The 23,696-nt window shown below is 43.9% G+C and overlaps 1 protein-coding gene across 1 annotated transcript in view; it reads left to right on the top strand.

The window, feature by feature from the left end:
• The window catches only part of LOC147015425 (uncharacterized), an 80,361-nt gene that overhangs the window by 31,042 nt on the left and 25,623 nt on the right, over positions 1-23,696 (top strand). The window contains exons 5-10 of the mRNA XM_085850163.1: positions 8,035-8,846; positions 10,085-10,190; positions 13,559-13,731; positions 16,650-16,747; positions 17,011-17,127; positions 17,357-17,479. Of these exons, the coding sequence (XP_085706289.1) occupies positions 8,035-8,846; positions 10,085-10,190; positions 13,559-13,731; positions 16,650-16,747; positions 17,011-17,127; positions 17,357-17,479 (1,429 nt within the window). The remainder of the gene's footprint in view (positions 1-8,034; positions 8,847-10,084; positions 10,191-13,558; positions 13,732-16,649; positions 16,748-17,010; positions 17,128-17,356; positions 17,480-23,696) is intronic.

Genomic DNA, 23,696 nt, shown 5'->3' with positions numbered 1-23,696 from the left:
ATTATAAATCAAAAGAGGTGGTGTTAACATTGTACAGGAATTTAGTGAGGCCACATCTGGAATATTGTGTGCAGTTTTGGTCACCACAGTTCCGGAAGGACATAGATGCCATGGAGAAGGTTCAGCGTAGGGCTACTAGATTGATTCCAGGCCTAGCTAGACTCAGCTATGAGGAGCGGTTGAAGGAGACAGGGCTTTATTCACTAGAGAGGAGGTGGTTGCGAGGAGATATGATAGAGATGTTTAAGATAATGAAAGGTATCGATAAAATAAGTGCAGATGAATGATTCAACTGAGTAGGCAGTGACAGAACCAGGGGCCATAGCCTGAGAGTAAAGAAGAGGAGAGTTAAGACGGGTAGTAAGGCAGGGGACTTTCACTCAGAGAGTAGTTAATGCATGTAATGGTCTCCCTGGAAAGGTAGTGGCAGCAGAAAAAGTGGATACGTTTAAATTAGAATTAGAGAGGTACCTGGAAGTTATGGATATAGAGGGGCATGAGGATGTTGATAAGACTTTTCGGTAGTTTTAGTATTCATGGGTGATTGTGTACGGGGTGCTGTTGGTGGGGGTCTTGTTAAGGGGGGTTGTGTGGTTGATGTGTGTGTTTTAACCAAGCCCATGCCCCCTCTCCGAGGGGAAGAAAAGAAAAAAGAAAAAAATATATTACAACAAAAAAAGTATAAAAAAAAATATTTTTTTCCTTTCATTCATTAAAAACCTTTTTTTTCATTTTCTTTCTTGGATCTTGGGTTGGTGTGGTGTTCGCGCAGGCGTGATGGGCTGAATGGCCTCCATCTGTGTTGGAGTTCCTTGTCTTTGTCCTTATGTTCACAAATTACAGCCAAAACGGTACACGATAGCGCAAACATTTTATGGCCACCTTACCATTCGCCTGCGGTGTGCAGTATCAAGTTTCATTTAAATCGGGCAACCAAAAAAATTTATTAAAAAATCAATTCCCGATGCAGTCAAGTACCCTTCGGGAGTATTTGATCACTGCAAACATCATCAGCGGTATAGTTTGCTGGAGCTATCTTTTTATTTTTCTTAAAATGCTTTTTTTCATCAACTGCTGTCACAACGGGAACCCAACGGGTTCACGGATCGTCTTGTTGATATTAAATGTGTCCAACAAGCAAGTTCTGTCTGCTCAGTATAAAACGATGCCAGTTCTTGTTTGATCGTACGCCACTCACCAGATACCAACTAATGCTTTCCATACAACCTTCGTATTGTCATCCTCTCCAATGCTGTATGTCATTGCTGCACATCAACCCCCACTGTGTTAAAACCCCCGTTATGAGCTCATGGGTCACAAACCCGGTTCCGGTTACGACTGCTCGGTATCCCACCGTGTGTACTGACTTTACATCACCGTTCAGTAGGATTACAACCGACAACGAATTGGGTTATTTTTCATCAAATCCAACGTACACCCATCATGTTCCCGCATATGCTGCGGGGACGTACAACACACATCCGGAAACAACCTTACCAGTGTCTGGCCATTCATTGCTGGGTCGAGAAGTTCAGCCATCAATCATTCCATGAGTGATGCCTGCCTTGTAGGACTGTGTAAACGATCTGTCTCGTCGAGACTTCGTTTCAAATAGAATTTCTGTGTTTGACGATAATTCTGAGAAATTCAGGATGTGGCAGCGGCCTTCCAGAACATGATCAGAGGAATACCGCGAGCATCCGATGAAAAGCTTAACTTCATGGTTCAACATAAGGCTGATGGTTCAGAATCCAAAGCACTCATAGACATTTTAACTGAGTTTTAGTGTAGTAGATAGTAGAAAAATCGTGCAAATTATGATACAAGCATCAAATTTGGCATTTCTGTTCTGCAGGGCTTTCTGATCAAATCTGCCCGATTGGCCATTTGAAAATCCAAATTTTGAAAAATTTGAAGAAAAAAAAAAAATTCAAAAAAATCTCAAGTCACAGCTGGCTGAAATTCTTGAAGCGCAAGTGAACATCCCAGACAGAGAACCAAGGGGAGATGCAGTCATCATTGATGGCTCAGCACTTCAAAGATATTTGATGACTATGCTAAAGAACATATCATCCCAAAGGTGGAATCCTATGGTGCCAGGTACGAGCGGGTGGACGAAGTGTTTGATGTGTACAAGAAGTCAAGTCTGAAGTCCGAGGCAAGGTCGAAAAGGGGGCAAGGAATCAGAAGAAGAGTGACAGGAACCAGTAAGACCCCAAGTAACTGGAGAAGCTTTCTTCGAGATGACAGCAACAAGACAGCTGTTTCACTTCCTTGCGGAAAAGATGTGTGAAGCACAGACGACAAGCACAGTCATTGTCACAAAAGGAGAAGATGCCATTAGCAACACAAGGAAGTCACTGGATGCTGTGTCTCCGTGTTGTCATGAAGAAGCTGACACTCGAATATTTGTACACGCTAGGGATGCAACGACGGATGGTAGCAAGACCATTATCATTAAGGCTAATGACACGGACGTACGAGTCATAGCAATATCTGTACTGTCATCCTTACAGGAACTAGGTCTTGAGAACATGTGGATCGCCTTTGGCCAAGGAGCCAAGGCGCGATGGATTCCAGTCCACGAGGTAGTTTCTGCAATAGGGCCTGAGAAAGCGAGAGGGATCCCATACTTCCATGCGTTCACTGGATGTGACGTCGTGTCTGCCTTCCGCGGTAAAGGGAAGAAAACTGCATGGCAGACTTGGAACGTCTTTAATAATGTTTCTGAAACATTCACCAATCTCAGCCAGCATCCAACATTGATTCGTGATATTGACTTTTTTGAAGTTTTTATTTTATTTTAAATTTTTCAAAATTTGGATTTTCAAATGGCCAATCAGGCCGATTTGATTAGAATCCCCTGTAGAACAAATGTGCCAAATTTGATGCTTGTATCATCATTTCATGATTCCTCTCAAAAATTGCTGTTATCTGCCCCACTATTTACACTTCCAACCCTGATGTCGGTTTGAAACAGGTCTGGAATCGCCTTCAAGAAAGATTCGGCAGCGATAAAGCAGTTACACAATCATCGCTAAACAAGCTGGAGCTTTTACCTTGAGTCTCTCCTCAAGACGACAAAACTTTACAGAAGTTTAGCGACACCATCAAGGAAATGGAGCCCGCTAAAAGCGATGGTTCCTTTCCCAGACTTGCAGCTTTGGATATATCTCTGTTCCTCAAACCAATCATCACAAACCTTCCACCTGACCTCATGGATCGTTGGAGGATGCAGGCCTTCAAGTATAAAGAAGCCCACATTGTCACCTTTCCGTCATTTTCGATGCTTGTATCCTTAATTTTGTGCATTGCAAAGATTCAAAATATCCTGTCTTTGTTAATGGTTTTCTCAGGATATGATGATGGATCACGTTCTTCAGCTACTAAGGTAAAAGCTCGACTCACCACGAAGAAGAAAATGTCGACCTTCACCAGTGATACATGTCCAAGGGTCAGAGTAAGCAACACCCATGTCACTGGTGAATTGCTGCCACAAATTGTCGAGCAACTGTCCGCAGCAGTCACGTCACCTTCTGAAAATCAACACACCAGTCATCAAATGGAAGATCCACAACAATTCTGCCCTATTCACAGGACCAAACATCCTCTTGCTCATTGCATTCAAAGCAAAAACATTGCAATCAATACTCGTCCTCCTTAACCAATGGAAAATATGTACCAAATGTGCTCTGTCAAAGAACCATTCAGAAAAGGAGTGTCACGTAAAATTACATTGTTCTCACTGCAACAGCACCCGTCATTGCTCAGGACTTTATGATGCTATACCTTGTAATTCTTCCGAGATTCCAACACCAGAGGTCGCAGGACTGCATTCAGACGTACGTGCTATTCCCGAACCTGACCCAGAAGCGTCCATCTTGCTATTAATTGGACGAGATGCTCCTCAGCTGCTTAAGGTCAGATAATCTTGGAATGGACCACCTAATGCTCCGTGGGTGCACAGCGTATTGTGGACCTTGGATGGATGATGATTGGCGATGGATGTCTGGACGGTGTCCGTATCCCTAAGCGAGTGGCCCAATGTACGTGTGATTGAGACATTGTTCAACGTAGTCGGTCGGGCTCGAAAAGTGCGAATCCACACCATGAAGGACGGCAAACCCCTTATCTACCTGCGACCCGTAACTGAGGTCATGCTGCTTACACCAGCGGTGTAAGTTTTTCATGCAGCTGTAAGCTTTTCAGTTTCAGGCATGTCTTGCCTCATGCATATTCATGGTTTGCCTCATGCATATTTATGCTCTGCCCATGTCTTGCCTCGTGCATATTTATGCTCTGCCCATGTCTTGCCTCATGCATATTTATGCCCTGCCAATGTGTCACGACATCTCCGCTACAGTGGTCAAGAGCGACTCTTCTCCAGTCTGGCAGAACGTGGGCATGTATCTGGAAAAGGCACGGTTTTTTGCCAGCGCATTTGTGGTGTTTTAAATAATGGAAAGGTGATTTAAACCTCTGTAGGTGTTGGTTAAACTGCTTGGAGCATTCTTATTCAATAATCTGGATAGACTGGTCCAGGATAGCGCGTATATACTATACTGTACTGTATAAGCTCACTGACTCCGTAATATTGTCCGTCATGTCCCTCCCCTTTCATTCCTCCCACATCAGTCCTTCATCAGATATCCATTTATACCAGAACATATATATGATTGTTGGTGAAAGCAGAGCCTTCTTGTTCGCTCATGTGATTCACATTCTGTGTTATTATGTTGCCAAAACGAAGTTTTTGCAAGATATGTTAGTCAGCTTGTATGTTTTTTTTTTGTTTTTTGTTTTTTTTCTGTCTGTAATCACGTATTGATCACTCTGCAGTGCACAGTTATCATTGGAAATTTTTGTAACTTCACATATCAGAGTCCTATAGAGGTCCCTTTCAGCGCATAAAATTTTCAAGGTCAAAGGTCAAGGTCACTTTGTCGCAAATCAGGGGAGTCTACGAAACCCTTATTTTTTGAGTAATTTTGATTGGATCGTCTTCAAACTGGATCGTCTGGCGCTCAGCTGATTAATTTTTGGTGCCGATCGGCCTTGACCTTCATGGTTAGCGCTGGAGGTCGAAAGTTTTTGACCCCAAGGTCAAATTTTGAAATCTTAGGTACCATATCGTGTAATACCTCAAATTGAACACCTCTATGAGTACTTTATTGATATGTCAAGCTTGAGACATTATGACGTCATTTGGTGACGTTATGAGGCAAACGCATATTTATCTTGCCAAAACGAAGTTTTTGCAAGATATGTTAGTCAGCTTGTATGTTTTTTTTGTTTGTTTTGTTTTTTTACTTACGAAATCTAAAGATTTCGTAAGTATATTGATGACTTCCGTTTCTGTTTGTTTGTTTGTTTGTTTGTATGTTTGTTTGTTTGTTTGTTTGTAGGCACGATAACTCGAGAACGGAAGAAGCTACCAATGTCAAATTACACCACCTGATTCAGGAGGGTGATGGCAAGTGCTGATTAGATTTTGGTCGAAATCGGTCAAAGGTCAAGGTCACAGTGAGGTCAAATATTCAATTTTTGATGGTTTGGTACAGATAACTCGAGAACGGAAGAAGCTACCAATGTCAAATTACACCACGTGATTCAGGAGGGTGATGGGTAGCGCTGATTTGATTTTGGTCAAAAGCGGTCAAAGGTCAAGGTCACAGTGAGGTCAAACATCCAAAACATTCGATTTTTGATGGTTTGGTGCAGAATCATCGCAGAAACTTCTGGTTTGCGTCGCTACTTTCTCTCAAGACAGCTTTTATTAGACAAGGTCAGATGTCAAGTTGACGATTTCGTAAGTACCAGTCTATGACTGCTTGTTTGTTTGTTTGTTTGTCTGTAATCACGTATAAAAAAAATTCTGCAGAGCACAGTTATCATTGGAAATTTTTGTAACTTCGCATATCAGAGGCCTATAGAGGTCCCTTTCAGTGCACAAAATTTTGAAGGTCAAAGGTCAAGTTCACTTTGTCGCAAATCAGGGGAGTCGACGAAACCCTTATTTTTTGAGTCATTTTGATCGGATCGTCTTCAAACTTCATGGGAATATAGTTCATGGTCTGGCACTCAGCTGATTAATTTTTGGTGGCGATTGGCCTTGACCTTCATGGTTAGCGCCTGAGGTCAAACATATTTGACCCCAAGGTCAAATTTTCAAGTTTTAGGGACCATATCTTGTAGTACCTCAAATTGAACACCTCGATGAGTGCTTTCTAGACATGTCAAGCTTGAGACATTATGACGTCATTTGGTGACGTTATGAGGCAAACGCATATTTTTCATCGTTACTCTGTAGAACGATTCTCATCGGAATCTCTCGTAGGCAGATATTCCTCAAGGAGTCGCTCCTGGTGGATAGCAGCTCTGTTCACCTCAGTGTGACCTTAAAGAAGTCACACGTGGTCACTTTTTGGCAACATACGGGTCAACCTGCGGGTGACATTGGTTAGTTTTATTTATACTTTTGTTTTTTAATGTTATGTCCTAAAATTTTGGCCAGGAACGCATGGCTCCTGCATAACCGTTGTTCTTATGGGAAAAAATAATTTGTTTCACTTTTTCACATAACACTCAACTTTATGGGAACACATCCTCAGCGTTAAGCAAGGACTCATGGTCACTGTATGTTTTCATTGATGTACCTGTGAAATAATTATTGACATGAAAAAGGGGGTAGGTGGGCAGGTGAGAGTTTGTGTAATGCTACACTCTCAGGCCTTTAAAAAATGCCTGTTTGACCTTTTAAAATGCTGCATTGCAAGTTCTTTCAAAATGTAGCACTATGGGGGCATAGAACAAGGCCTGTTCTCAAATTACAGACAGTTAAATGGTCTGTTTTTTTTTTACTGCCTCTCCTGTGGTCTTACTCCCTTGGCTCTTGTAGCTCTCTGACTCTCCCCAGCTCCTTCACCACAATACTTTCTTCTAGTAATCCCTTCTTGGTTAAACTCCCAACATCCATGCTTATCGCCCTCCTCCACTCTTTTGTTCCTCATTTCTACCATTTATGGAACCACCTCAGTTGTGCTCTTGCTTCCTGGATTCATTCACAATCTTCCTTCCAGGGATTCAAGCAGGTCCTGCTCCACCATCTCATTTCATCCACCATTACGAGCCACAGTCTTTTCTACCCCTATTATCCAAAAGTAACTCAACCCTCCCACTTTCAGATTACTGTTTCCTCCCATCCCCTACTCTTTTTTCCTTTCCTGTTCATTCATTCCATTGCCTGATGTGTTCCAGCTGTGGCCACACTGTACCACTGTTAGTGTGTTGCTTTTTTTTTACCACCCTCTGTCACCTTGTTCTTCTGTAAACCCAGATTGTTGTAATGTGCTCGGACTTACACTTGCGTCAAATTATTCTCTGCAGGCCAGCCAAGCTGGAGGCCGTATGCAAATTTGATATAAGAGGAACCGAAACAAAGTATTTGGCAACACGTGCACCTGTTCACAGCACATGATTGTTTGATTTGAATTTTCATGAGGATCAGCTCTTGATCTGAAATAAGATACAATAATTATAAAGAAACAGGTTTAATGAGGAAATAAATAAGGATGGGAATTCAAGAGCAAGTAAGAAGGGGGGAAGGAATCATCGTGGCTGGAAGGACACCCACTTATCACTAAAACAGAAACGGGCTGACCAACTTCTTACTATGCCTTGAGCAGGCACAAGCAAGAGTGCAGAAAGCTCGGAGGGAAGGGACACAAAAAGAAGATGGTCGGATGAAATACTATTGGAGAGCATGTCCCGTCTCCTCAAGGCGTAACCATCATGTAAATCAGGATCGTGGAATGCGTGTTTGCACAGCTCGTGACTGCAAGCTACCTGTTGAAGGTGTCTGGGTCGCTGTGGCTCAGCCAACGACACAACTTTTCCAGCTCAGAGTGAACAATGTGGTTACTTTTAGCTCCGAAGACAGTATTTCCTCTGCGAACAACCCTCTTGCCTCCTTCTACTGTTGTGTTGTGTTGTGTTGTATAGACACAGTAGATATTTGTTGTTTTATTTTTGCAGTTGTCCTCTCAAGTGGAGATGAAAATGAAGAGGAGGAGACAGAAGTTACTGGAATGAAGAACACCTCACTTTTGGATGAGAGAGAGTTGGAGCAAGATGAAGAAGAATGTGATGAAGAAGAGGAAGACTTGGAAGAAGATTTTGAAGCTGGAGAAGAAATGATTGGTTGCAGTGGTTGTGATGATGGTAGTTGTGAAGAATGCTGTGAAGAGGATTGTGAAGATGATGCAGAAGAGGATGAAGTAGAAGATGAGCAAGAGTGTTTTGATGAATATGAAGGAGAGGAGGAAGAAGAAGGAGAAGAGGTCTTAGAAGATGAAGCAGATTTAGAAAATGAAAGGTTAAATTGTGAGCGCTGTCTGCGTGGTGAGGCATGTGAACATGACTGTGAGGAGGATGATTATGAGGATGAAGAGGATTATGAGGAAGAAGAGGAAGATGAAGAGATTGCAAAGGAGAGAGTCAGTCATTCTGAAGGAGAGGATGACAGTGAAGGAGAAAGCTTTTCAGATTTTGATGGAGAAGAAAATGATGAGGACTGTGTAAAAGCAGCAGATAGTTTTGATGAGGACAATGAAATTGATTGCCCCAAAGCTTTCCCAGGACAGGAGGAGGAAGAAAGAGTTGAAAATCAAGCAGAAAGTCGGTGTTTGACAGATGAAAAAGAAAGACTGGCACAAGCAAAAGGAGACATTGAAGATACTCTGGCTAAAAAAGGAGAAGAAAGTCAAAGAGGGGAAGTAGTTGGAGGGAGGTGGAGATCGGTGAAAAAGGGAAGTGAAACAACTCCGCAGAAAGAAAGGAAGAGAAAGGTAAGCAGATGAATTGAAGTGACCTCCCTCATAATATATTTCCTTCTGCCTTTTTAACTCTGTTCATTGTTGATTGTTGGCCTGTTTATTATCATCATTTGGCTCATGATTTGGGAATCTAGGTTCAAATCTCATTTTCTATGTGTATTTGCAGTTTGCTCATATTCTTGTAATTACCTTTGCCACCCAAGGTGGAGGGGGGTGATGTTTTCACCCCTGTCTGGTGTCTGTCTGTCTGTCTGTCTGTGAGCAGGATGTCTCAAAATGTTATGGATTGATTTGGACGAAATTTGGTGGACTGTTTGGGTGTGTGACGGACGAATTGATTCTATTTTGGTGAAGATCTGGTTCCGGATCTGGATTTTCACCAAAATCAAATAGATCGATTCTCCTTTCTTTGGTGATTATTCACCATTGAGAGAGGGGGCCAAAATGATATACAGCGCGATGTTTCAAAAAGTTGTAGACTGATTATGACAAAACTTGGTGGATGATTTGGGTAGGTGACAGTAACCAGCTGATTCGATTTTGGTTCAGGTTCAGATGCAGATTCGGCCTATCAGTGTGATACAAAAGGTAAACTGTTCAGCCCGGCAGAGGTATGCGCTCTACCGAGTGCCGTTCTAGTGCTTGTGTGATTTTTATGCAAACTTCTCCATGAGCACAAGATCAATGCATAAACTACATGCATTTTTATTTGGGAATTTTCTGACGCTGGAGTCGTGAACATTTAAACAAGTCTGTGTGTCCAGGAATTTCGTATGTGATTGGAATTCAAGTATGAATTCAGTTTTCTGGGTGTTTCATTACCGAGGCATGGCTATGCTGTTGATGGAGTGCCCCCATAGATTAGTGCAGGAATTTTGAATTTGGCCTCATCCCCCAATATTTTCCAAATTAAAACCTGAAAAAAACCAAAACCACATTCAAATATGAAATGTAGCTCATGCTGCAGTGGTTCCCGAAGCACAAAAATTTCTCCTAAAATTACTGTTTTCTTATGATCATCCTCTCAAATTTGATGTTCATATCCTTCTTCGAGTATATTTTTTGATCAATAATAAATTATGGTTCGTAAATACAATGTCTGTTATTTTGTCAACAGTGCAGAAGTTTATTGTGCAAAGAGGAAAGAGATTCTCATTTGACCCTTAACATTTGATTTTCTTTTCTTTTCTTTGCTGTTGTAACTGTTGTCATTTCACCTGATTTTGTTGCTCTTTTACCTTGTACTGTAGACTATATCGACAATGATGGTGGACAATAAGCGCTTGAGGGTCAGATATGATTTGGCCTCTTCTTCACTCCTCCATCGAGTTGGTCAGTGGAAGAGAAAACTGGATGGTGAGATGAATACAATGAAATTATTTGCATTGTTTTGTAATTATTTTACGTCAACATTATTTTCTTGCTTTTCATACTCATGATTTATATATATATATATATATATATATATATATATTGTATTACCCTGTGTGCAAGAAATGTAAAAGGGGTGAAGCAAAAGGTTCATTTTGGCTTCTGTCTGTGGCTGTCTGTCTACAAACTTCGATTTAAGATCGATAAACAACTTCATTTTAATTTTATGTTATATTTTGAACATGAATTGGGACACGAGCCTGTAGTTTAGTGGTGCTTTGGCTCTGATTTAGGCAAATCTTCCGGTTCCAGTTTTTGAGGCGACAGTTGGTTCTCTCCAAGGGGTCCCTGCCGACTTTCTCAAATATAAGTTTCCGCTCTTTGTTTGTCACGTTTTGACTTTACTTTGTTGCCACGGTGTTTATTGTGTGTTCCGAGAACTCTCAAACCTGTTTCCCTCCTCCAAATCCTGGTGGCGTCAAGTTAAGTCCGTTTCTGGTGTATTCCCCCTCCATCCTCTCTCGTACCTCAAATGCTGCACAGCGAACACTGCACGCAAAAAGGCTAAATGCCTCAACTCTGTGTTTACTTCGAAATCTTGTGTCCCAAACCCATTGCTTTCTGTACCCACTTTATGCAGTCACACCCAGCTGTTCCTGGACTATGCATCCTTTTCTTCTGACAAGGTGGAGAGCTTGCTATCAAACCTTCTGCAACCGGTCCAGGTGGCATCAGCCCTCGTGTTCTAAAAACCTGCTCTGCTGCTCTTGCTCACCCTCTCTGTGTTCCATTCACCCTCTCATTTTCTCAAGGTCATCTGTCATCTGCTTGGAAATCAGCAAACATAACTGCTCTGCATAAACAAGGTGCAAAAACTGATCCCTGCAACTACAGACCAATCAGCCTGCTCCCAATAATCAGCAAGGTCATGGAATCCATCATTGCTTCCGACTTCAAATCCTTACTTTTCTCCAATGGCTTGATTTCCAATCATTAATATGGATTTAGACCAGGTCACTCTACCCTTGACATGCTACTTCTGCTTTCCCAACAATGGATGGAGGTCTTAAATGCCAAACATGAATTCAGAGCCATCTCCCTGGACATATCGCAAGGTTTCAAAACTGTCTCACATACTGCACTGCTCACCAAACTCTCTTCTTATGTTATCCAACGCAATCTCCACTTATGGCTTGCGGACTTCCTCTACTGTTGCAGTGAACGCGTGGCTCTTAATGGAATTCTCTCATCTCCTCTTCCCATCCAGGCTGGCGTTCCTGATGGCAGTGTTTATGGCCTTGTGCTTTTTCTGGTTTTCATCAATGATCTCTCAGGTCAGGTCAGGTATGGGAGCATGTGCCAGAACAGCGCGTCACTGCGTCCAATCTGTTAATTCCCTGCAAAGTCCTCTTTATCTTCCCTGCAGTCCAAAGATTCCCTGCAAAATCCTCTTTATCTCTTTGCTGATGACTCCACCCTCTGCCGTACCATCGGTCATCCCTCAGACCGGCAAGCAGCAGCTTCTTCGCTCACTGCAGATCTGGATAAAATCACAAGCTGGTCAAACACTTGGAATATGTCTTTCAATCCTGACAAATCTCTCATCCTCAACATGTCTCTCCGGAAAGACCGTCTAGACAACCACTCCATCTACTTTCTCAACAATCCCCTTGAAGAAGTCCTTTCATTCAAGCTTTTGGGTCTCAATATCTGCCACGATCTTTCCTTGGAAAGCCCCATCTCCAAGCTGGCCTCCAAATCCAATCACCGACTGGGCATCCTTTGTTGTGCAAAATCCTTCCTTGGCACAGCTGAGCTTCTAACCACTTACAAAGCCTTCATCTGCAATCTGATGGAGTACAGCTCTCCCTTCTGGGATGGTGTTCCTGCCTCACACCGAGCTCAACTTCACACTGTAGAAACCAAGGCTTTTAGGATCATTGGTATCTCCCATGATGAAACTCAGTCTTTGGGTCTCTCACTCTCTCACCAGAGGCAGGTCAGTGGTCTTTCTGTCTTCTACCATCTGCTCTCTGGCCTGCCCCCCCCCTGCTCTGTCTGTGATATGTCTGTGGCCTGCCCCCTCAGGGTGCTCAAGGTCTGCCAAAAACCCCTTCTGGTGAAACTGCCAAAATCAAGAATCACCGCTCACCTTCACTCTTTCATTCTTTTCTTCCCACCCCGGAACAAACCCTCACACTCTCTTCAATCCCACTCCTCCATCCAGGTCTTCAAAACAGCTGTTCACCACCATCTCATATCTTTCCCCATCGAAAATCTTGATCTTTTCTATCCCCGTTAATCCATCCCAAACTCACCTCCTTCAAATTCCCTGTTTTCCTTCCTGAAAGTCCCTGTGGTGCTTTTTATTTTTTTAATGGCATCCTGTCCTGGTCGTGCATGCGCAGATTGAGGTGATTTTATTAGTCTGTCTTGCCTGTCTGACAGTAAAACAAAAAATGAAAATCATCCTAAACAGGAAACCTACTGTTTTCAAGGAAATCATAATAGGACACAAACAACAAGTGTGAATAATCAATTTCATGTGTTAAATAAGGCGGTATAAAAGATGCTGCATAAATGGCGGTAAACTTCCAAAAAAAATTTATACAACCTTTGAAACCTCGATTTTAGTTCAATTGAATTTTATACTTAAACATGGGAGATCAAAAATCGACGTCGTGGCACTTTCAAAAACCTACCGTTTAGCAGTACTTGGGACAAAATGTTCTGGCATTTTACATCACCTGGACAAATTTGCTGCTCGCAGACCCTGCCTATGTCCTTTTTTTCTCATGATTGAACTTTTGTGCTTTTATTTATTTTCATAAGCATAATTTTCCAAAGCAACATTAATCGTTAGAAAGTAAATGAATTTTTTTCTTGTTTATTTATTTATTTACTGGCTTTTCCTCCTTTTCGATGAGGATATTTTTGATGAGGGGTGCCTTTTCACAGGTAGCCTTTTCGTATTTCTCAAGTTGCCCTGATGGCATTAGGTCGACCACAGTGTTTTGACTGGTATCGTATGTACATCTCACCAGGTGGGGTGGTTGATTGTGTTCTTATTGTAGCTCATTATTGAGCCACATCAGCTTTTCCTGACATTCCAATCAGAGAATAGTAATTCCCTTGAAAGTAATTTGAGTGTTTTTGTTTGCAAGACTGTTGTAAAAAGCCAGGTTCAAGAATAACCAGTATTTGCAGTTCAGGGACTTTGCCATGTTGTTTTATGTGTTTTATAATATGCCATGCCTTATCATTGTATTCTATCTCTGTTGACGCATTCACAGTTTCTACTATTCAGTGTGACAGACGTCTTCTACTCACTCTCATATCATCCTTTTTTTTAGATCCTGTGCAGCAAAGAATCCAACTTCATGGGACACATATACAAAGAGAATTTGATGCTCAAGCCCTGAACACTCAAGTCTGTGCTTCATATTCTCACTTTCCCCATGGACCCTACATACAGCATAGATACCAAGGCTTGCGGCCACAGCTTTCCAGAGGGAGTGGACAAAGGGTATGTTGAAATGTTGTACAAATTTTATCTTTTCTTTTCTGACATTGCCTTCAGAAAGTATTCACACCCCTTGACGTTTTCACATTTTGTTGTGTTACAGCCTGAATTTATAATGTTTTGAATTAAGATTTTTCTGTTTTTTTTTTGTCACTGATCTTCACAAAATACTCCATCATGTCAAAGTGGAATTTTTGTTTCAGAAATTTTTGCAAATGAATCAAAAATGAAAAGCTAAAATGTCTTGAGTCAATAAGTCTTCAACCCCTTTGCTATAACACTCCAAATTGAGCTCAGTGCATCCAATTTCCTTTGATCATCCTTGAAATGTCTTAATAACTTGATTGGAGTCCACCTGTGGCTCATTCAATTGATAGGACATGGTTTATCAAGAAACGCACTTTTCTATATAAGGTCCCACAGTTGACAGTGCAAGTCAGAGCAGAAACTCACCATGAAGTCCAAGGAACTAACTGTCTATAAAACTCTGAGATATAATTCTGAGGAAGCATAGATCTAGGGAAGGATATAAAACAATTTCTAGAATGTTGAAAGTTCCCAAGAGCACATTGAGCTCTCAATCATTAGAAAATGAAAAGAATATGGAACTACCCAGACTCTTCCTCGGGCTGGCCATCTGACAGAACTACAGAGCTCCTTGGTTGCGATGGGAGAACCTGCCGGAAGGACAACAGTCTCTGCAGCACTTCAAAAATGTAGGCTTTATTGGAGAGTGGCCAGGTGGAAGCCACTCCTGAGAAAAAGGCACATGACAGCATGCCTGGAGTTTTCAAAAAGGTACGTGAAATACTCTGAGAGCATGAGGTAAAAGATTCTGTGTTCTGATGAGACGAAAATTGAACTCTTTGGCCTGAATGTAAAGTGCAAATCTGATGGAAACTGAGCACAGCTCATCACGTATCTAACACCGCCCCTACCATGATGCATGATGGTGGCAGCATCACACTATGGGAATGCTTTTCAGCAACAGGGATTGGGAGACTTGTAAGGATAGAGGGGAACAATGAATGGAGCCAAATACAGGCAAATCATTGAGGATAACCTGCTTCAGAATGCAAAACACCTCAGACTGCTGTGAAGATTTACATTCCACCAGGACTATGACCCCAAGCATCCAGCCAAAGCAACACTGGAATTGCTTCAGAACAAGAATGTGAAGTCCTCGAGTGGCCCAGCCAAAGCCCAGACTTGAATCCCATTGAGATGAGAATCTGTGGAAAGACTCGAAGATTCCTGAACACTGATGCTCCCCATCCAACTTGACAGAGCTTGAGCAAATCAGAAAAGAAGAATGGGAGAAACTCCCAAAATCCAGATGTGTAAAGCTGATACAAACATACCCAAGAAGACTTGAAGCTGTAATCACTGCCAAAGGCACTTCTACAAATTATTGACTTGGGGGGGAGGTGGGTGAATACCGATGTAAATTAATTATTCCTTTGTTTAATTTTCAATAAATTTGTAAAAACATCTAAAACTTTTTCCATAAATTTGTAATAAAAAAAATTTCAACAAAAAAAAAATATTTCAAAAACTGTAGAAATATGTAGAAAACTGTAGAAAAACTAGAAAAAAACTGTAGAAATCCTCTATTTCTCTTTGCCGATGACTCCACCCTCTGCCGTACCATCTGTCATCCCTCAGACCGGCAAGCAGCAGCTTCTTCGCTCACTGCAGATCTGGATAAAATCACAAACTGGTCCAACACGTGGAACATGTCTTTCAATCCAGACAAATCTCACACTCTCACTATGTCTCTTCGAAAGGACCGTTTACAAAACCCCCCCATCCACTTTCTCAACAATCCTCTGGAAGAAGTCTTTTCTTTCAAGCTTCTGGGTCTCACTATCTGCCATGACCTTTCCTGGGAAAGTCACATTTCCAACCTTGCCTCAAAAGCCAGTCGCCGACTGGGAATCCTCCGTCGTGCAAAGTCCTTCCTCGGCCCTCTTGAGCTCCTGACCACTTACAAAGCTTTTGTCCGTAGCCTGATGGAGTACTGCTCTCCCCTCTGGGCTGGTGCTCCTGCCTCCCACCTTTCTCGACTTCACGCTGTCGAAACCAGGGCTTTTAAGATCATTGGCATCTCCCGCAATGAAGCTGAGTCTTTGGGCCTCTCACTCAATCACCGCAGGTTGGTCGGTGGTCTTTCTGTCTTCTACCGACTCCTCTCCAGCCTTGCCCCCCTGCTCTCTCTGTGATTTGTCCCAACCACATTTCCACAGGGCGCTCAAGGTCCGCCAACAACCCCCTTCTGGTAAAACTACCAAAATCACGAATCACTGCTCATCTTCACTCTTTCATTCCTCTTTTTTCCCGCCTTTGGAATAAACTTCCTCACTCTATTCTTTCCCATTCTTCCCTCCAGGCTTTCAAAACAGCTGTTCACCACCACCTCTTATCTTCCCCCATCCAAATCCTCGATCTTTTCTACCCCCGATAATCCACCCAAGCCCACTTCCTTCAATTCTCCTGCTTTCCTTCCTGAAAGTCCCTTTAATGTCCATCTTCCCCACCGGCATGTTCCCCGTCCCATCCCCATCCCTCTCCCTTCCACAGTTCACCTGTGTCTGTTCCCCAATGTTTTGTCCCTTCCACTCCCGCCCCTCTTGTCTCATGCCTCCTTGCTGTGAGTTGTGTGTTAGCTCTCATACGAGCCTCGACCAAGGTATACAAAAAAAAAAAAAAAAAAAAAAAAAAAATCTAAAATGTTTTCACTTTTTCATTATGGGGTATTTTGTGTCAATCGGTGACAAAAACATTTAATATAATCCATTTTAATTTTAGGCTGTAACACAACAAAATGTGACAAAAGTCGAGGGCTGTGAATACTTTCTGAAGGCACTGTACTTTTCTTTTCCTTTCTTGTTTTATCTTTTTCTACTTTTTGTCCTCTGCAGCCTCCATGGCCATCATCTGTTTTACAACTCCATCCTCCAGGGAACCTCTCCCTATATGGACCCCCAGAACCTCCACGGCCTGCTGTTCCTGTCCGTAGGTCAGAGTTATCTTCTTTCATACATCATCAAATAAACAAAGATGAATTGCCTCCTACTATCTGAAGACTGACTTTGCTCAAGGATTTTGCTTGTTTTAACTTGCAATACTGGGATAAGTGACAGTTAAATTACTCCACTACATTTGTATATGGGCTCACTGTGGAAAATAGTTATTGGAAATGAAGATATACACTGTGAAGTTCTGGTCCACTGCTAATATCCTGCAATTGAACCCAGAAATCTTTCTTCTCCCCCCTTCTAGGTTGTTTATTTACCCTCCTCCTCCTAATAAGGGGGGTATTGGTGTCAGTACGGATGATCTGCTGTGTCTGGAGCCTGGCGAATTTCTCAATGACATTATTATTGACTTCTACCTCAAGTAAAATATTTTCTTTGGATTGGGAAGGGGTTGGTAGAGGATTGGGGTTGGAGGGTGGTATAGTAGCAGGAGGGTGGCAGTTTTTGGAGATGAGCTCAGGGAACGATGGCATGTTTAAGAGGGGAATGAAAAAGCAAACATCAGAAGTCATATAGATAAATGTCAGACAGCTTGATGAATGAAAACAACAGTAACTGAATGGATATTAACAAGATCTCCTCTTTTGAAGGTACCTTGTGATGGAAAAACTGGGAAAAAAGGATGCCGAAAGAGTGCATATATTCAGCACTTTTTTCTATAAGAGACTGCTGCAGACTGAGAGAGTTGTTCCAGAACACCTTGCATCTCTCACGTATGTGAATATCCCATTACTCTTCAGTGTCTTCTTTCTTTAACTGATGAAAGGACCAAGGGTGGAGGGCAAGAGGGAGGGTTGTGATTGTAGAGCAAACATGGAAGTAATTATTTTGGCCATCCTAACCTTCACAGCTGCATGAGTGTACTTTTTAATACAAAATCTAGGCTCTTCGAAGAACAAGGTGACAGAGGGTAGGACAACAAACTGACAGTAGTGCATTGAGGCAGCAGGCAGACACATTAACCAAGGGAATGAATGAACAGGAAAAGAGGAGAATGTAGCGGGAAAGAAACGCAAACTGCATTTTAAGAGAAGTAGGTTAAGAGAGGGTCCGTTTTTTTTTTGTTTGTTTTGTTTTGTTTTTTTGTATACCAGTTTGAGGCTCGTGTAAGAGCTAATACACAGAAACATATAACAAGGCAGGAGACGAGGGGTGGGAGAGGGAAGCATAAAATAATGGGGAACAAAGACAATAGAGGATATCTGTGGAAGGGAGAGGGATAGGGTTGGGTTGCATGGGGAAACAAGATGGTACTACAAGGACTTTCAGGAAGGAAAACAGGGAATTTGAAGGAGGTGGGTTTGGGGTGGGTTAACGGCAGTTGTAAAGGTCAAGATTTGGGATGGGGTAAGATATGAGATGGTGGTGAGCAGCTGTTTTGAAGATCTGGATGGAGGAGTGGGATTGAAGAGAGTGTGGGAGTTTGTTCCAGAAGTGGGAAAAAGAGGAATAAAAGAGTGAAAGTGAGCAATGATTCTTGATTTTGATAGTTTCGCCAGAAGGGGGGTTTTGGTGGATCTTGAGTGCCCTGAGGAAATAGATGGGGGACTGGTCACAGACAGAGCAGGAGGGGCAAAGCTGGAGTGGAAACGGTAAAAAGACAGAAAGACCACCGACCTTCCTCCGGTGAGAGAGTAAGTGACCCAAAGACTCAGCTTCATCGCGGGAGATACCAATGATCTTAAAAGCCTTGGTTTCCACAGCGTGAAGTCGAGCTTGGTGTGAGGCAGGAGCACCATCCCAGAAGGGGGAGCTGTACTCCATCAGACTGCAGATGAAGGCTTTGTAAGTGGTTAGAAGCTCAGCTCTGCCAAAGAAGGACTTTGCACGACAGAATGCCCAGTCGGCAACGAGTTTGGAGGCCAGCTTGGAGATGTGGCAGATAGTGAGACCCAAAAGCTTTAATGAGAGGACTTCTTCAAGGGTCAGGTCAGGTATGGGAGCATGTGCCAGAACAGCGCCTCGCTGCGTCCACTTTCCGCCGGTACTCCAGGGTCCTCCGTCTGGCCATCCCCCAGGCAGATGCCAGGCCCATCCACATCTCCTTGAGATGATGGTCAATCTGTTGCAACCACGAGGCACGTGGTCGGCCCACTGGCCTCCTCCACTCATGAGACTCCCTCGCTGAGAGAATCTGGTGAGCAGGATCAGCGTCAGGAAAACGAGCCACATGTCCATACAGCCGCAACTGACGCTCACGGACTATGCAGGTAACAAATCTCATCCGAGTCTCTCTCAGCAACCGTTCGTTGGACACAAAATCCGACCAGCGATAGCCAAGGATTCTCCGAGGAGACCGGGTACCAAAGGAATTAAGTCTCCATCTCAGATCCTTGGTCAGAGTCCAAGTCTCGCACCCATAGAGCAAGACTGGAAGTACCAAGGACCTGAAGACTCGGACTTTCGTCCTCCCGCACAGGTACCGGCAGCGCCACACCCCATGATCCAGTGAATCCATGTCTCCCCAGGCCCGACCCAGACGTCTATTGACCTCTGACTCGCAGCCAGCAGAGACATGAATATCACTGCCAAGGTAAGTGAATCTCTCCACGACCTCAACATCCTCACCACAAACAGACACAGACAGGACAGCAGCATCCAAGATGTCACCGAAAGCCTGGATCTTAGTTTTGACCCAAGAAACCCGTAATCCCAATGGCTCCGACTCCTCATTCAGCACCTCGAGGGCCCCCAAGAGGATGTCTAAAGTCTCCGCAAAGATGACTGCATCATCTGCAAAATCAAGGTCCGAGATCTTGACATTCCCAAATGATGCACCGCAACTTGATCTCTCCGACATCCTCCCTAAAATCCAGTCCATACAAGTGCTGAAAAGTGTGGGGGCAAGTACACATCCCTGACGAACTCCAGTAACAACTGGAAATAAGTCAGAGATGGTACCACCACACTTCACAGCACTCTCAGTACCAGAGTAGAGTTCAGACATCAGATCGATCAGTTTTGGTGGCACCCCACGAAGACCAAGAATCCTCCAGAGGACATCCCGATTCACTGAATCGAACGCTTTACAGAGATCAACATAGGCTGCAAGCAGCCCCTGCCGAAACTCTCGTCTGCGTTCGGTGAGGACGCGAAGTGCAAGGATACGGTCAATCGTTGACCTCTTTGGTGTAAAGCCTGACTGTTCTGGACGCTGGTGCTCAAGCAGATGGTGGCGAACCCTATCAAGTATTATCCGAGCAAAGACCTTGCCCGGCACTGAGAGCAGCGTCACCCCTCGGTAGTTGTTGCAGTCTTGGCGATCACCCTTCCCTTTCCAGAGAGGGACAACAAGGCCCCTCTTCCAGTCAGTTGGGATGATGCCTGTGTTCCAGGCAGAGCACAAAACTGCATGCAACGACACGAGTGCAGCATTTCCACCAGCCTTGAGAAGTTCGGCATGGATGCCACAGATCCCTGGAGCTTTGCCCCGTTTCAACTGGTTCACCGCAGCCCGTGTTTCCACAAGCGAAGGTGGACCACAGTTGATTCGAGGGTCAGCAACAGGGATTGTAACAACCTTGACGTCCAACTCGACAGCTGGGGGATCAGCCTGGTACAACCGCTCAAAGTAACCGGCCCAGCGGGCCTTCACTTCAGACTCCTCTGTCAAGAGCCTACCACTCTCTGCTCGAACTGCAGTGCTCCGAGGGATGGGCTTGGATGAACGTAATGCGCAAATTCCCCTGTAAGCGGGACGAGAATCACCTGTCCACAGGTGATTCTCTACCCCCTCACAGATTCCTCGCACATAGGCCTCCTTGTCCACCCTCAGTGCACGTACAGTTTTACGCCTCAGCTCCCTGAACAGCTCAGCTCTGCCATTCAGCCTGGCGCTGCGACTCTGGTCAATGGTATCCAGTGTCCCTTGAGAGACAAAATTCTTCTTTGCCCTGCGGTGAACTCCAAGGCATCCACCGGCAACATCAAGGATGGTGGTCTTGAAGGCGCTCCACAACTCTTCAGGACCCCCCAAAGCACCCAGACCCCCCAAGTGTCCACTCAGCCTGTTCGCAAACTCCTCAGCTACTCTCTCATCCCTGAGCTTGGCAACATTCAGCCTAGGCTGGGGTGGTACCATTCTCCAGGATTTAAGGTGCAGCTTTAGAGTTGCTACAACAAGCCTGTGGTCAGTATTGAGGAACTGAGCACTCCGGTAGACCCTGCAGTTCTAGATCATCCTCCAACGACCGTCAATGAGGACATGGTCAATCTCCTTTGCCACACCGCCAGCGTTGGAATACCAAGTCCAGCGATGAGCTTGTGGGCGCTGAAACCATGAACCAGCCACTCTAAGTCCATGACTTCTTGCAAAGTCAAGGAACTTAGTGCTATTCTGGTTCATAGTTCCTGACCCATGGGGACCAACACACACCTCATAACCATCCCTATCAGTTCCAGTCGATGCATTGAAATCCCCCAAGACTAGAAGTGTATCTCGTCTGGGGCACTGATCAACCACAAACTCGAGTGTGGCGTAGAATGCATCCTTCACGGTGAGATCACTCGCCTCAGTCGGAGCATAAACAGAGACCAGGGAAATGACACCTAAGGAGTGACGAATCCTTAATCTCATAATACGCTCGTTGACCGGTGTTACCTCAATTATCATTGGGGTCAGCTTATTGGACACAGCTACAGCAACTCCTTGGGTATGGTAACCATCAGAGCAACCAGACCAATAGTAGGTGTAACCACCCACCATTATCTCGCCGCAATCCGGTCTCCGAACCTCAGAGAGAGTGCAATCCCGATGTCCAAACGCTTGAGCTCAGATGATATTTTGAGCTTGAGCTTGAGCTTGAGCTTGAGATGAGCTTGAGCTTCAAGGGTATTGTTGAACAAGTAGATGGGGGTGGGGTGGGGGAGGAGGAGTGCGGTTCCAGACGGTCCTTTCGGAGAGACATGGTGAGGGTGTGAGATTTGTCAGGATTTAAAGGTGTATTCGAAGTCGTTGATCAGCTTGTGATTTTATCCAGATCTGAAGAGAGTGAAGAGGATGCGGCCTGCCGATCAGAGTGATGAGAGGTAGTACGGTAGAGGGTGGAGTCATCAGCAAAGAAATAACGAGGATTTTCCAGTGAATCTGACAGATCATTGATGAAAACCAGAAAAAGCACTGCCTTGAGGAACTACACCCTGGACGGGAAGAGAGAAGGAGAGACAATTCCAATTAGAGCCACGCGTTGACTGTGGCAGGAGAGTGGAGTCCACGAGCAACGAGTGGAGATTGCCTTGGATACCATCAGAAGAGAGTTTCATTTTTAGCTCGCCTGTTTGAAGAACAGAGAGCTATAGCGATACCCCCGTCGTGAGCGTCAGCGTCAGCGTGAGCGTGAAAATGTTAAAGTTTTTGGTGCAAGTTATTTCCTTTCTAATGTTTTATCTACCACACTTTTTTTACTGATTACAATATACAAATACATATATTGCTTTAAAATTATTTGGATCAGACTTCATTGCAATGCTTTATAAAAAATATTATTAGACTAGTTGTAACATACATTCATCTATCTATAATTCCAGCATCGTCTGTGTCTGTGTCTGTGTCTGTATCTGTGTCTGTGTGTGTGTCTGTCTGTGTTTGTGACCGCTGTTTCTCGACAACCACTGGTCCAATCTAATTGAAACTTGCCAGGTATATTGCTGGGGCCCTGTGGATGTGCCTTTTCAAGGTTTGATATGAATCGGACAAGTGCTTCCCAAGTTATGGCTATTTATTTACCAACCAATGAAAGGACACGTTGCTGCATAGGCGTGGCTGCGTAGGCCGGTACTCGGCCGGCCGACGATGACGTCACGTGCCATGCCGGTTACGATGCGGATCGGTGCCTTAGTTACCGTGGCGTAGGAGTGGCAATGGTCAATGGCAGCGAATACCATGGCAAGCAAAGACAGGGAGGTAAACTTGATTTTAATTTGGATTTTAATTAACTCTGTGTGTGTAAGTATCACAGCACTTGTTACTTCAATGCAAGCGATAATTCGTGGAATGCATGTGAACATTCCGTACGGGCACGCACCACTTCCGGATAGTGATGACAATGTATTCTAATAATTTCTCGATTTCTTATGCGCATTGATAAATAAACACAATGCCCAAATCCAGTCGTCGTTTACGAGAGCGAAGGAACGGTCTGTGTGGTTGTTTGAAAGTGTTTTTTGTTGTTTTTGGGGGGGTTTGCATGTACGGGCACACGAGAGTGAAGGAACGGCCTGTGTGGTTGTTTCTGGCTCACGGTTTGAAAGTTTTTTTTTTTGGTTTGCACGTACGGGCATGCACGTACGGGCACGCGAGAGCGAAGGAACGGCCTGTGTATTTGTTTGTGGCTTGCGGTTTGAAAGTTTTTTTTTTTTTTTTTTTTTTTTTTTTTGCACATACGGCCACGTACTAGTTTTTGTAACCATAAGAAGAGAGGAGATTGCCTGGGATACCATAAGAAGCAGTGCAGGATTCCAGACCATATTGAAAGCTCACGATATGTCTCGGGAGATGGCTGTGATCTCATGTTTGGTATTTAGGACCTCCATCTATTGTTGGGAAAGCAGAAGTAGCATGTCCAAGGTTGAGTGACCTGGTCTGAAACCAAATTGATGACAGGAAATTAAGCCATTGGACATGAGGAAGGATTTTAATTGCAGAACTTGAGGATAGAGAGACAGAACTTGAGATAATAGCTTAACATGGTGTGTGAGAGTCTGTAAATGTAAATGCTAACGAAGATTGGCTGCGGAACGAAGCTGAAGCAGAATGCCAATGACTCGACGACTCCTTCGCAATGACTCTGCAACTACTTGGCAATGACTCGGCGAATCCTCGGCAATGACTCGGCGGCGACTACTTGGCAATGATTCGGTAACTTCTCGGCAATGACTCGCTGACTGAATGCCTCGGCTCTTCTGCAGCTATTTTATTGAGCCTGTGCGAAG

Source organism: Eptatretus burgeri, chromosome 12 (genome assembly GCF_056783735.1).
Source record: "Eptatretus burgeri isolate ZD-2024b chromosome 12, Ebu_testis_v1, whole genome shotgun sequence".
Classification (NCBI taxonomy): Eukaryota; Metazoa; Chordata; class Myxini; order Myxiniformes; family Myxinidae; genus Eptatretus; species Eptatretus burgeri.
This window is presented reverse-complemented; position numbering and strand designations above follow the sequence as displayed.